Source organism: Eublepharis macularius, chromosome 6 (assembly GCF_028583425.1).
Source record: "Eublepharis macularius isolate TG4126 chromosome 6, MPM_Emac_v1.0, whole genome shotgun sequence".
Taxonomy (NCBI): domain Eukaryota; kingdom Metazoa; phylum Chordata; class Lepidosauria; order Squamata; family Eublepharidae; genus Eublepharis; species Eublepharis macularius.
Window position 1 is genome coordinate 59,008,384 of NC_072795.1, and position 13,460 is coordinate 59,021,843.

The following is a 13,460-nucleotide window of genomic DNA, read 5'->3' on the forward strand; positions in this document are numbered from 1 at the left end:
ATTTGCTGTCATCTGTGAAAGGACTGAAAAGGTTTGAGCCGTGAATATGGTAGCACTGATGTGCGGGGGAAGGGGGGGGAAGGGCTCCCACCAACTACAACGCCAAACCTTAGCCCAGCCCACACCACGTAGCCAGGTGTCCGTATCAAGGGGGAAGAAGCGCTCGTGGTCAACGGTGGGTCAACAGAGTGTAGCGACTGCGGGGAGGGACTCTGCAGGGTGATTTTAATACCAGAGGCAACAACGGGAACCCGGACGTGCAACACCGACAGCCACCTACACACATTCTCCAAATAGCTCCCCTGAAAGCACCCGTGACTTACCGCCGAACCGCCGCCTTCAAGGCATTCTGGCCATTGATCCTCCCTCTCCCGGCCAGCGTCAATACGCGTCACTACCGGCATCACCTGACACACAAGCAAACAACCTCGCTCGTGATCGCTGCACTTCCGACTCACAAAGGTCTGCGGAAGTGGCGTGATGTTCGCGTATTCTTTGTAGTCTTGCTTAAGAGGGTTGTGACGTGTCGTCTCGTTTCGGCTGTCTAGTGTTCATTAACGACCATGAAACGCGGGGATGAAGAGAAACTTGGATGCTCACGCCGAATTTAAAAAAAAAATAGATTGAAGCTGTGACGGCGTCCTAGAGTTTAATGTAAAGGAAGAAGGACCCGTATGGAAAATATTACTTGTAAACTCTTCAAGCTGAATAGCTGCTTGGCAAATATCAGTTAGTGCTTGAGATACCATCTTTATCAATAGTAATGTAAAATAGTAAAAAGTCCAGTAGCACCTTTAAGACTAACCAACTTTATTGAGGCATAAAGCTTTCGAGAACCACAGCTCTCTTCCTCAGATGCAGAGGTAGTCATTAACGATGATAAACTGTTTTGATTGCGGTGTTGGCTGTTAAACTAACTAAATAAAACGTTCTTTTTAAACTGCTTCCTTTCCTGTTTCGCTGTTCCTTGGGACCAACATCCACAACATCTCAAAATGAACACCCTAGAAACTAGGAAAGAGATCTGGGTGTTCCGGGTCCTCCTTAGCTTCCCTGTTTTGCATGCTGTTTTCATAGTGCTGAATAAGGTACTTCAGCGATGGTTTGTAAGTGGATTTTCACATTCTACACAGTAAAATGCAGTTGCATTGAAAGTGAAATGAAGGTGCAATATTCAGCATGTGTGAAAGCAGCCAGATCGGATCTTGCAACCACCGTTAAAACGAATCGTGTGTTTTTATGTGGGTGTGTCTGAAACAAAACGGTAACAGTAGACTCTACCGCCCCTTTAGGAGGCTTGCTCCTCGGTTTGGTGAGATTGCCTGCCTGTAAATCCTGGCACCGAATCCCACACTATTCCGCGATAAGGAAAATGTCCTGTGCAACAATTTAACACACTCGATGTGTGCTTTATGCGTTCCAAAGAGTTGACAGAACTGAGACTTGAAACCTGCTGCTGTAAAGCACGTTTATTCCACTGAGGTCAAATGGCAATTGTTTCCTACGAGGACTGCAATCCTTAAACTATTACTGGGCAGAGAGATCGAGATGGGTAGCCGTGTTGTCTGTAGCGGTAGAAAAGAGCAAGTCTCCAATAGCACCTGAAGAAGTGAGCTGTGGCTCATGAAAGCTCGTAGCCTACCACAAATTTTTGTTAGCCATATAGGTGCTACTGGACTCTTGCTCTTTTCTGCTATTACTGGGTAGAACACCCCGTCGAACCTAGTAGGGCTTACTTCTGAGTAAATCTGCATACAATCAAGTTGTGTATTTGCAACTGCAGCCCTGAAAGCACGTCGTGGTAGAGAATCAGCCCTGCTTGATCGCTGTGCCAATTGGAGCTTCCCCTCCTGGGGGCGGAATTCAAAGCTCTCAAAGAAGTGGGAGCAGTCCGGTTGCTCTTGTTTCCGCAGATCCCGCCCCCTGCACTCTCCTCAACTGTGCGTCGCTGGTGGAACTGGGAGGCTAGCAGGGTAGGCGAGGAAACCATGGCTCAGTACCTGCGGGGGTCACCTGCGGTGGCCTTGATCCGAATTTGTAACCCTCCGCTCAACACGCTCAGGTAATTGCGGGGATTGGAGAAGGACAGGCTCGGCTCGGCTAGGTCTTGTCTTTCTGGATGAGGGTGCGAAATTCTCTGCTGGATTCAGGCGCAGTACTTATTTCTGATCCAAGGATCGGGCACCGACGGTACCTAAAAGACACTCCAGACGTGGATCAACTAGATCCTATGAGAAAGTCCCACTTTTTCGGTGGTGTTTATTCCAGGGAGTAATAGAAATTCTGCACAAAACTCTGCACACACACTGGAAAGCAAGTCCCGCTTATCTAGATGGGCTTGCTGTCAGGTAAAAAAATTTTTTAAAAGATGGTGTATAAAATATCTCTTATTGGTTGGTCTCCTAACGAAAGATACTGCATGGCTTCTGGTTTTGGATTTTGTCATGGGCCAACACAGCTGCCTACTCTTTTTGTTTACTCCAGATAAGTTTGCAGAGCATTACAGCCATAGGGTACCATTCTAAGCAGGTCTACTAAAAAGTAGAACCATTTTATTCAATCGGGCTTACTCCAAATAAAATGTTTTCGAATTGGAGCTGTAGTTAACCTCCTTATGCTTATTTCTTAGTTTCCCATCGAGTTTTTCCAGCTGGTGTAGGATCTATTTTGCCATCTAGGGGTGGAGGCCATGGCTCAGTGGAAGAGCCTCTGCTTGGCATGCAGAAACTCCCAGACTCAATCTCTGACATCTCCAGTTAAAAGGGATCAGGTTGTAAGCGATGTGAAATACTTCAATCTGAGACTCTGGAGAGCCACTGCCAGTCTCAGCAGACACTAGGCAATACGGTCCTTGATGGACCAAGAGTCTAATTCAGTATAAGGCTATGGCTACCTGGATCCATACCATAGTAACATCGGGACTTGACTACTGTATTGCACTGTAAATAGGTCTCCCTCTAAGTTAACCCGGAGACTCCAGGTGGTGCAGTACGCTGCAACGTGGCTATTATCAGGAGCTAACAAGACCATGAACATTATTCCCATTCTACAGTTGCGCCATGGGCTGCCTATCAGTTACCAAGCCGAATTCAAGGTAGTGGCTATAACCTACAAAGCTCTTCGTGGCCTTGCTCCATCATGTCTACAGGACTACCTCTCTCCTTATGTTCTGCCATGGTAGCTTCACTTATCTGAATAGGGCCTTTTGCAGGTGCCACCTTGCACATGGGCAAAAGCAGCAGCTGCCCATGCCCATGCATTCTCTGTGGTGGCCCCCACTTTATGGAATGATATACCTGAGGAGGTTAGGAAAGCTCCCACTCTTCTGGTCTTCCACAAACAATGCAAAACAGAATTATTCTAGAGGGGGTTTTACTCAGATAGGAGGGCTGTACTGTAAAGAAGTGGGCTCATAGAGATCCATCAGTAAAAGGATAGGGAGGAACCACAGATTTTCTACTATTGCTGTTAATATTGATGAACCATAGGCTCCGCTACTATTGCTATAAGTATGATCCTACTTGATAGTTTCGATGTTGTTTAATATGTCAATTGTAGACTTGCTTATGCTCTGTTTTGGGATTTCCTGAGCTCTGTATTGGATTTCTGTGGGGGGTTTTAAATCTTTGCAAATTTGCATGTACGTACCTATTATATGTTTTATTGAAATGTCTTTGATATTGATTGTACTGACTCATGCTGTGTAATGTGACTTAAGTCTCAGTGAGAAAGGTGGATGTAAATAAAATAAAATAAAACGTAAATAAATAAAATAAAAATAAAATAAAAAGGGTTAACATATGTTTCCCCTTTGGCAAAGATCGCTTGCCTATTATAACTGTATGACAGGTAGAATTTCAAAAAATGCAGCTCCTTTTATATATCCACTGCAGCCCCTAGTCGTAAAAGGTGGGCAACTAATTTATGGTGCCCCTCATGTTCTGCCTAAGTTCAGTACTGAATACACACGTTCCAGGCAATCTATGCCTGACTTGGCAGCTGTTCCTGGGTTGACCCTGTGTCCCCAATCCTATATTACTGCCATTCTGTTATGGATCACTGACTTCTCATCCAGTTGTCTTTCATAACCTCTCATAGTTCTATATACGCTTCGCAAGTCTGTTCTTGTCCTTGCTGCTTGCAGGAGGATTACGTAACAAAATTCATCTCTAATGCTGACTCCTGTCCTGATCTCTCAGGGGTGAGAATGTAATTTTGTATACACTGTTTGAGTTATCAAAGCTGCCAGGCTAATTTTAGTTGACCTCCAACGCACAGCTATTTTCAGAAGCTTTTCTGAGATATGAATGAATTTTCAGTAGAATCTCAAAAGGTATATCTTTGGAAGACAGTAATCAGTCTATTGTTCTGCAAGCTTAAAGATCCCAAATAAAAGGTTCAAAACACATGCCTCAGTTCCTTTCAAAGTAGAGAAGTTCAGGCCTACTCCATGAGTTTAAATAGCCTTTTTTTTTTGCTTTACTTTAGAGGTTGTGATGGTCTTATCATAGGATCACCAACTTCACAAAGGAGAAACTTTGCCATTGCTCTGTTACGCAAGTTAACTAATTAACATGCATGCAAGGATGCAATTGCACATTACCCAACATGAGGATTGAGTTGAAAACACTCTGTACTCAGGGTCACGTCTCAAAACCCAATAGGCTAGACGGTACCTTAGCAGCAAGTCAGTATGTCTTTGGGTGGTATTTTCTAGTCTCTCATATGTATATATATAAATTCTTTTAATCAGAAAGAATTTAGATAAATTCCACATTTAATAATAAATTGCACTGTTGGCAGATTCTCCAGAAGCAAGTGATAATCATGGACTGGGAATTGGTTAATGTATAAAAGGAAATGCACTTTGGATCCAGGGTCTAAGCCATAGTTAATGATCCCACTATGAGGTACTGGGTTATTGTTTTATTATTAAAGGAACTGCTTTTCTTTTTCATCCAATGCAGTCTCAGGCTTGTATTTTTCAAAGAACTGAGGGTTCCCTAAGAAATGCTTTATATCAAATAATGTAGCTGCAATCAGGAAGAAGATTCACATTGACTTAGATCAATTTAAGAATTTCTTTTAGCTATAAATTGGTTAAACTTCAAAAATGCAAGACAGACAACATAGAGCTGCAGTTTGCTGAATTAATTTATGTTAACTAGAAATATGTAACAGAACGTTTCTGCCTTTCACATTTTGAAAAGTCATTATTCCTCCTTTTACAGTGCCACTCTAAACAGTTGTACTCTATGTCAATTGAAGGCAATGGTTTTTAGAAATGTGTGACTTTGCTTAGAATGGTTCTGTTAGTCTTGCAGCCCAATCTTACACATTTGCTTGGAAGTAAGTTCCACTTAGTGCAATGGGTTTTACACCCAAATTGTTTTTGTTTGTTTGTTTGTTTGTTTGTGTGTGTGTGTGTGTGTGTGTGTGTGTGTGTTTGTTTGTTTGTAGACCACCGTTCTCAGTGATACTCAAAGCAGATTACACAGTGTAGGTTGGTAACATTCTATACAAAGAGACATCTAATAAACACAGTATAAGTCAATATAATCAATATGAGACATCCAATGAGCAATGTACTAGGACTAGGATTACCAAAATAGCATGTTAGACATGATACAGCAAGAGGCTATAATGAAGGGAAATGGTATTAGATGAGTAGAAAACGATGAAGCAGCAACATGCAGAAAACTGATAATACATCCTACACACCATGGTATAATTTACAGTCCCTTTCCCTTTATAAAACAGCTTCTTGAACTATTCTGTTATAGTATAGCCCTATTACTTTTATAGAAAACTCTCCTGAACAACTGTATTTTACATACTTTGTGGAATGACAGAGTGTAGGAGCCCTTCTGACCACCTCAGGCAGGCCATTCCACAACGAGAAAGCACATGTACAGGCAGTTATTGATCTTGCAAAAGAATAGAAGCAGATATGTGTAAAATAAATGCTTGAGAGAAATGCTAACTTCTGTTTGTCTTTCAAGACAGACAAACAACAATTAACTAGCATTTTGCTTAAGATAAAATAGCTTGTCTAATATCTAAATGTTTCAAGGATTACCTGGAACAAAAACAAAACAAGTCTTGGGTCCCCCTGCCCCCTGTGACACACTAACAGAGCTAAACCATGAAGGAATTAGTGTTAGGAAATTAGTGTCATATCAACCAGCTAAACAAAGCTACTTCCACTTTATTACTGACTACATCACACAGTACTCTTTTGCTACATGGAGACAATCTCCCCTGTGATTGTGTTAATTTGCGTTACTGAAATGTGTGGTGTATTGTTCATGCTATAAGAATGTGAATCAGGCAACCTGCCTTCAAGCTAGTGATAATGAACAAACTACCTTAAAACGGACACTCTCAGTTTCTGTAGTCATTATGGTTAATGATAATTAAAGTAACATTGATAGGTTTGGCAAAGAAAGTGGGGAAGCTAAACTACAAACATCAGCTCTCTTATTTCTGAGATAGTTTCAGGTGGATAGCTGTGTTGGTCTACACTTGAAGAGCAAGATCCAGGTCCAATAGCACCTTAAAGACCAACTAGATTTTCAAGGTATGAGCTTTCGAGAGTCAAAGCTCCCTTTGTCAGATACAGAGAAATCCACACAGAGGGTGGGAGAGGTATTGTAAATTAAAGTGTCAGGAAGCTAATTAGCTTGATAAAGCAGGGGTGCAAAGTGCAGAAAATTAGCTCTATGATGCAAGAAAAATCCTATGATTTTTATCTTTGGGAGGGGATGTTAGATTTGCATTTAGTTTAAAATATTTGCTGCTGTTTTAGCTCATTCTAGAAGTAGTTCACTTCTTTTGTGGAATATGCATCACTCTGCATTCTTAGCAATGCCATATGTCAGGGTTCCCCAACCTTTTTGAGCCTACAGGCATATTTGGAATTCTGACACAGCAACAAAATGGCTGCCACAAAATGGTTGCTGCTGGAGATGGAGCTAGTCACAAAGTGGCTGCTACGGCTTACTTTCGGTCACATATTGAAGTTCCTTGTGCTATGAAAGCAGTTTCTGCTAAAGCAATGTTTTTAAAAATGTGCACTGCCAAACAATACTGCAATGGCCACTCCAAAACCATGCTTTGCAAAAGCCTCTCCTGGCCCCACCCACTTTCTTAAAACACTTGGCGGGCCCCATGAAATGTGTCAGCAGGCTCAATTGTGCCCACGGGCACCACATGGGGGACCCCTGACACATGTTAATTTATTTGAGAAAATTAATTTAAATGAAAAGATAAAGGACAAACTGAGGATCACAGAGGAAGCAGTTCATTAAAAATGTAACATAGACCACTTAAAGTTTGACTACAGGAGCAGCGTGGAAAAACAAGAATGGCACATCAGTAGTTGTGCTGGAAAAAGTATAAAGATTGTTGAAAATTCTGGATGAGAGAAGTAGAGAAATGGGGGAAGGGTTTGGAAGACAGGAATGAGACAGTCATGTGCAAGTAATATAGTAGAGCAACTGTACTTTACTTAGCCTAGTTGGCTGGCATAGCAATAATAAGCATTTTCAGGCATTTAGATACTAGTTTTTGTTGGGGGGGGGGGTTAAGTTTCAGAGATCATATGAGACTTACGTTTTCTCCAAGCCTTTAAAGTAGGCGTAAGAAAATGAGAGGAGTCAAGATGGCTATATGGTTTTCTTCAGCTGTGTTTTCAATACATACATATGGCTATGTTTTTGCAAAACAACCTGCTCACTGGGTATTTTAGGAACATTCGAATTTCTGTAATACCTACAGTGTTGGATCAAAGAGTAATTTTCTATTAATGGAAGAAGCTGATTTCCACTGATTCCCTCTTACACTGCGAACACCCAGTTCATTCTTCATGCTGCTCCTGAGGGTTTCCCTTCTCCCAGAAACAGCAATTCAGGGAGCTCTGGGATATTGTGGAAGAAGGGAGGCAGGGGTTCCATTCCACTTCTGGAAGTTTCTACCATTAGCAGAAAAATTACCACTCGATCCAACCTACTCTCTGTTACCTATAAAGCTTTACATGTAGATTTAAGCTTGTTTCTATGTTATATGGCATCTTTGCCCTAAAGTTGCTCATTGTCCAGTTAAAAATATATGTTGGGTCCATAGGTGCCCTTTCGTACAAAACTTCTTACAGAACAACTGTTTTATACCTTGGACTGGATTGTTGTGAAAGAAAATTTAAACTAAATCCAGATATGTTTGTGCAAGAGGTTGCATACCAGCTTCCATAATAGTTTGTTAAAGTGGGAACATAAGAACCCTATAAAACCTACATGTTACGAAGCGTCCTTCCTGTTGTGAATTCTGGTGACAATTCTTGCAGAATAGCACTACCCGCTATTTTCCTTGTCATGGTTCTTTGGATCCAATCCATATATTCTAGAACTTGAGAACAAGTCAGGCTTCAAAAAATTACAAATGTTATTGGTTGAGCATATAATTCCATGTTGAATTGCCTGGATCTTTTGGCATCTGTGGAGGCTGCTCCCAATTCAGGTAAGGGCTAAAACAGATAGAGGTAGCCACCACTGAAATTTCTGGCATAGATCCTATAGTTTATTTGAACTCTCATTCTGAGACTCCTTTAAGGGATTTGCTTCATGATAGACACACACACTCCCTCAGCTATTATTCCCGCAGTTTTTAAAGTGACTCTCTTATTTGTTTTAGTGGTAAAACATTACTGGCTTTACAGCGAGAAGTGAAACATGCAATTACAGATCCCACTGTGAAAGCTGTTGTGATTTGTGGTGAAAATGGCAAATTCAGTGCAGGTAAGAGCATCTGAATTCATGTTTGTGTATGTGTCATCACTTACTTTTATGGTGAAGTTTAGCAGGTGTGTGGCTTTGCCAATGCAATTGTCTAATATTTGCTTGAAATATTACAGCTAAATGTCAAAGTTGATTTATGTTGATATATATGAGCTTTGATCTAATAAAGGACTTCTCTGGACAGAAGGGGGAAGAGTTTTCTGTGATTCCTTTCTCCTACTACAGACCTCTAGCTCTCACCTCCCATGCTGTCCCTGAGGTGGGGCATGACTTCTGCCTCCCCCCACCCCCAGCAACATGAGGAGGGCATTTAGGACTCTAGTGGGAATGGAAGGATGAATGTCTTGCTTTGCAGATTAAAATCCCTCCCATCATAGAAATTACTGTTGTATCCAAGCCATAATGCTGGACCAGCCTTAGACAAAACAAAGCCTACAGTTCCTGCCATGTGTCATACAGAATGTCTCTTCATCCTTCTGCCTGAGGCCCTTACTTTCTCCAGCATATCTATTACTTTTGTTTTGAATTTACAAAATTTTTTCTCTTTCAGTAGGCACATTGAAGATAATTGAGCCAAGAATAAATATGTACAAAATTCCATTAAAGACCCATAGGAAGTTTGTGACCTGTTACAGTGCCATTATAAAGTTTATGGAGCAAGATATTTGGTTTTGTACAGTAATTAAACCATCCTGCAATATTCAACACAACACAACACACATACAAGGGCACTTGTATGTCATACACTTTCCATTTACACTAATGTAGTTCAGTAGTTTTCAGAGGCTAATAAGAGAACTGAAAGGGACCAAAATGCCATTGTGCCCAACCCCTGCTATTAGACACCTACAGATGACTTTCCGGAGGGCAACACCAATATGATAAAAAAATAGGCATAGAATATCCACACAATGATCTTACTCAGCACCAAGCATAATATCTCTATATTGTCAGGCCTGGCTAGGGGATTTCCTCAGACTCTCCACTTCATCAAACACAGTTGTATGAGTTAAAGGTCTTTAATAGGTATTGCACTTGTACATAGTAATTGCCTGGAATGCCAAAGCAAAGTCTTCCATGAGAGGTTATACCTCCAGTCTCCTCCCCACAGTTCAAACAAGAGTCAGTTGAAGTTAGCGAAAGTTCTGAAAGAGATACAGAGCTGAGTTTCCCAAGATTGGTTCCCAGGCATTCCAGCTGCATTGATAACACCACACAGTCCAAGCAAAGCATAGCCAAGATACAGTGAGGGAAGAAACTACTACCCATCCCCCCCAGTAGATATACATTCACAGGTATGGCAGGCAGGCTGGCTGGCCTGTCTGACATATATATATATACGCTAGAGATGGCCACAAACCAGGAAGAATCTGAACCATGTGGTTTATGGTTCACGTTTCGCAAACAACGAACTTTCATGAACTTGCCCTGGTTCACAAACTGGTTTGTTTGGTTGGTGAAACCATCATTTCCGGGGCAGCAGAAGGTCTGCAGAATAGGGGTGTGTGCTTCCGGTTTCCCCCTTTCAAACGCTGGCTGCTTTTCAGCTAACGGGGGGAGGGATCCCCCATCAGCTGAAAAAGCTGCCAGTATTTGGAAACAGCAACACTTTCTTTGCACGGCAAGAAAAATGTTGTTGCTTTCAAACGCCCACTGCTCTCCCTTTCCCTGAGAGCTGATTGGTCTGTGAAGAATTAATCACTCCCACCCTCCTCAGCTATCTGAACTCTTTATCAGTAAAGCAAGGTAATGGTCATAAGCCTGCTTCTCTGTTGCTTCCTTCCTTCTGGGTATGCAAGCACTCTCTTATTTTTTTTCAAAGCCAGGAACAATTCCTAATGTTGCTGCTTATTCCCTGCTGGCTTTAAAAGCCAAGAAATGGTTAAATGGTTGGTTTTCCCTTCTTCCTTTGGGGTATGTGCACACACACTTTTTTTCCCAAAGGCAAGAATGGTTTGTAATGTAACATTGTAACGTTACTGCACATTCTTCCTGGCTTTAAAAGCCAGGAAAGGGTTAAATGGCTGCTTTCCCCTTCCTCCTTTGGGTATTCACACACTTCTTTTTTTTTAAGACAAGAATGCATTGTAACATAGTAACATTGTAACATTACTGCACATTCCTCCTGGCTTTAAAAGCCAAGAAAGGATTAAACAGTTACTTTTCCCTTCCTCCCAGGAATGTTTCGGGCTTTGCCAAAGAGGGAAAAAAACAAGCATTTTGCACAGCCCTTTGAAAACAAAGTGGCAGGGAAGCTGCTGGGTGGGGATGAAGCAGCATCATTTTAACCCTTTCCTGACTTGGCTTTAAAAAAAAAAGATAAATGAGAGAGGAACAAGCATGAAAAGTACATGTTTTCCCCCAGAACTCCACCATCAATTGCCTCTCCAGTGGGCAGGGGACAGCCCAGTCAGCAAATGGAGGGGATGGATTCCAACATTGCAACATTACTATGTCTGCTCAAAGTTTTTTCCAAAACATGTGATGTGAATTGCAAAGCCCTGAAAGCCTAAAACTGCACTGAGGCTTCAAAGCCCATCTAAAATGAAAAACTAGATGCCAAATTGAAACTGCTTCACAGTGTGGAACATGGGGGTGCCATGCTGAAGCCATTGCAATCCCAGCAAATGCTCATAAATGGTGGTTTAAACTGTAAGCACGAAACAGGCCTGAAAAAAAGCTGCTTTCAAATGTGGCTGCTTTTTTCAGCTGAGGGGAGAGGGAGGAGGGGGTCCCTCAGCTAAAAAAAGTAGCCAGTGTTTGAAATCAGCAACACTTTTCTTGCATGCAAGAAAAATGTTGCTGCTTTCAAATGCCAGCCACTTTTTTCAGCTGATGGGGTGTCCCTGCACCTCTACTGCAGAAAGCCCATCACCGGTTGCCTAGAAAACTGATTAATCAGTGCCAGGCTGTCTGCAATGACGAACTGAAAAATGAACCAAATGAACCAGCCTAAAGTTCGTCACGGTTCATCAGAAATGGGCTCTGACGAACTGCTGTTTCGCAAACCACAAACCAGCCTGGTTCGTGATGAACTTTGGTTTGTATTTCGGTTTGTGCCCATCTCTAGTGTACGCATATATGTTCCCATCCATAGAATCACATCAATACTTTCCCTCTCAGAACGTCATACCCTCTCCTCCCCGAATTAATCAGATCTTCCCCAAGAGGAAGAGAGTATGTTCTAGTATTTTGGCTGTTTCCCTGTCAACGTCCAGCAGTATTTAGAGTAGTAAACCATTGTCCTACTTCAGCCAGAGTCATTAGCATAACGAATGAAGGTTGGCTCTTTCCTTCAAACCTCCCTTTTCTGCCAGCTACAAGCTTACAGCTGCATTCCAGTGCATGGACAGAGTACAGTTCCAACTGTTGAAATATTGAGGTGCATTGTTGGGTGGAAGGCATTTCCTGCTAGATCAGACCAGTGATCCATATAGTCCAGCATACTATTTCATAGACTGGCCAACCAGTGCCCTGGAGCGGCAAACAGAATGCTGATTGTAGTCCCATTGGAACATGCAAATTTGGTCACATTGAAAGTCAAGAGATTTCTGCAAAATGGGATTCAACTAAGATATTCTCTCCAGTCAATGATTATAACATCCAGTCTGAAAAATAGTTTCAGATGGGTAGCCACGTTAGTCTGTAGTAGAAGAGCAAGATTTGGGTCCAGTAGCTGGAAATCTAGTTGGTTTCTAAGGTGCTACTGAAACCTAATCAGGCAAATGTTGTAATTGCAATTGTTGTGTTATATGTGACAGGATCAATTTTTCCAAGAGGCAATTTCTGTACACAGAATGAACATATGTGTTGAACACTTGACCAGTTTAGTGTAGTGGTTAAGAGTGGTGGGACTCTAATCTGACTCTAATTTGATTCCTCACTCCTCCACTTGAAGCCAGCTGGGCTAGCTGGGACCCTGCCTTGGGTCAGTCACAGCTCTTCCAGAGCTCTCTCAGCCCCACCCACCCCTCAGAGTGATTGTTGTGGGGATAATAATAACATACTTTGTAAACTGTTCTGAATGGGTGTTAAGTTGTCCTGAAGGGTGGTATATAAATCGAATGTTATTATTATAGTATTCTGAAAATCATGACTGCTGTTGGCCATCATCTACTGAAAGATTTAAAAGTCTTGTTATTTGGAATGCTGGTAGATTCTCATGGCTATGTTTAATTTCCTCAGGTGCTGATATCAAAGTGTTTTCCAGCCTTGATTGGGGAAAGATTCCCAGTCTGGAGTCGGTGGTTGCTTTAATAGAGAATAGCGAAAAACCGATGGTGGCTGCAATTGAAGGTTTGGCTTTGGGAGGAGGCCTGGAGGTGGCATTGGGCTGCCATTACAGGATTGCACATGTGCAGGTATTCTTTAAAAAAAGAACAACTATAGATTGCTCAGCAAAAGAAGCATTGATACACTTGAAGTGCAAATCTTTTACAAATATAAACCTGAATGATGAAGAAAAAGCAGCCCCAAGCTATTACTTACATAGAATGCCTGTGACTGGAAGCTCTTCTTTTGCTGCTTGCATTCCTCTGGAGGCCTAGGTTGTAGCGGGAGCCACTTTTAGAGCAGAGTATGGCTAAATGGCTGTATGTTTCATCACACAAACACTCTCATTGATACACAAAGTCCCTCTTTCTTGTTCTATCGTGATATTATGGTGTA

At 41.9% G+C, this 13,460-nt stretch overlaps 2 protein-coding genes across 3 annotated transcripts in view; one reads left to right on the plus strand and one right to left on the minus strand.

Annotated features, from left to right (window-relative positions):
• Positions 1–372, minus strand: part of MAP3K13 (mitogen-activated protein kinase kinase kinase 13) — a 63,364-nt gene extending 62,992 nt beyond the window's left edge. For both annotated transcript variants that reach the window (XM_054983037.1, XM_054983036.1), the window contains exon 1: positions 324–372. The gene's annotated coding sequence lies outside the window, so the exon portion shown is untranslated. The remainder of the gene's footprint in view (positions 1–323) is intronic.
• A 1,540-nt stretch (positions 373–1,912) lies between these two features.
• The window catches only part of EHHADH (enoyl-CoA hydratase and 3-hydroxyacyl CoA dehydrogenase), a 31,475-nt gene continuing 19,927 nt past the window's right edge, over positions 1,913–13,460 (plus strand). Inside the window, exons 1-3 of the mRNA XM_054982350.1 lie at positions 1,913–2,062; positions 8,689–8,792; positions 12,978–13,153. Of these exons, the coding sequence (XP_054838325.1) occupies positions 1,989–2,062; positions 8,689–8,792; positions 12,978–13,153 (354 nt within the window). The 5' untranslated portion in view covers positions 1,913–1,988. The remainder of the gene's footprint in view (positions 2,063–8,688; positions 8,793–12,977; positions 13,154–13,460) is intronic.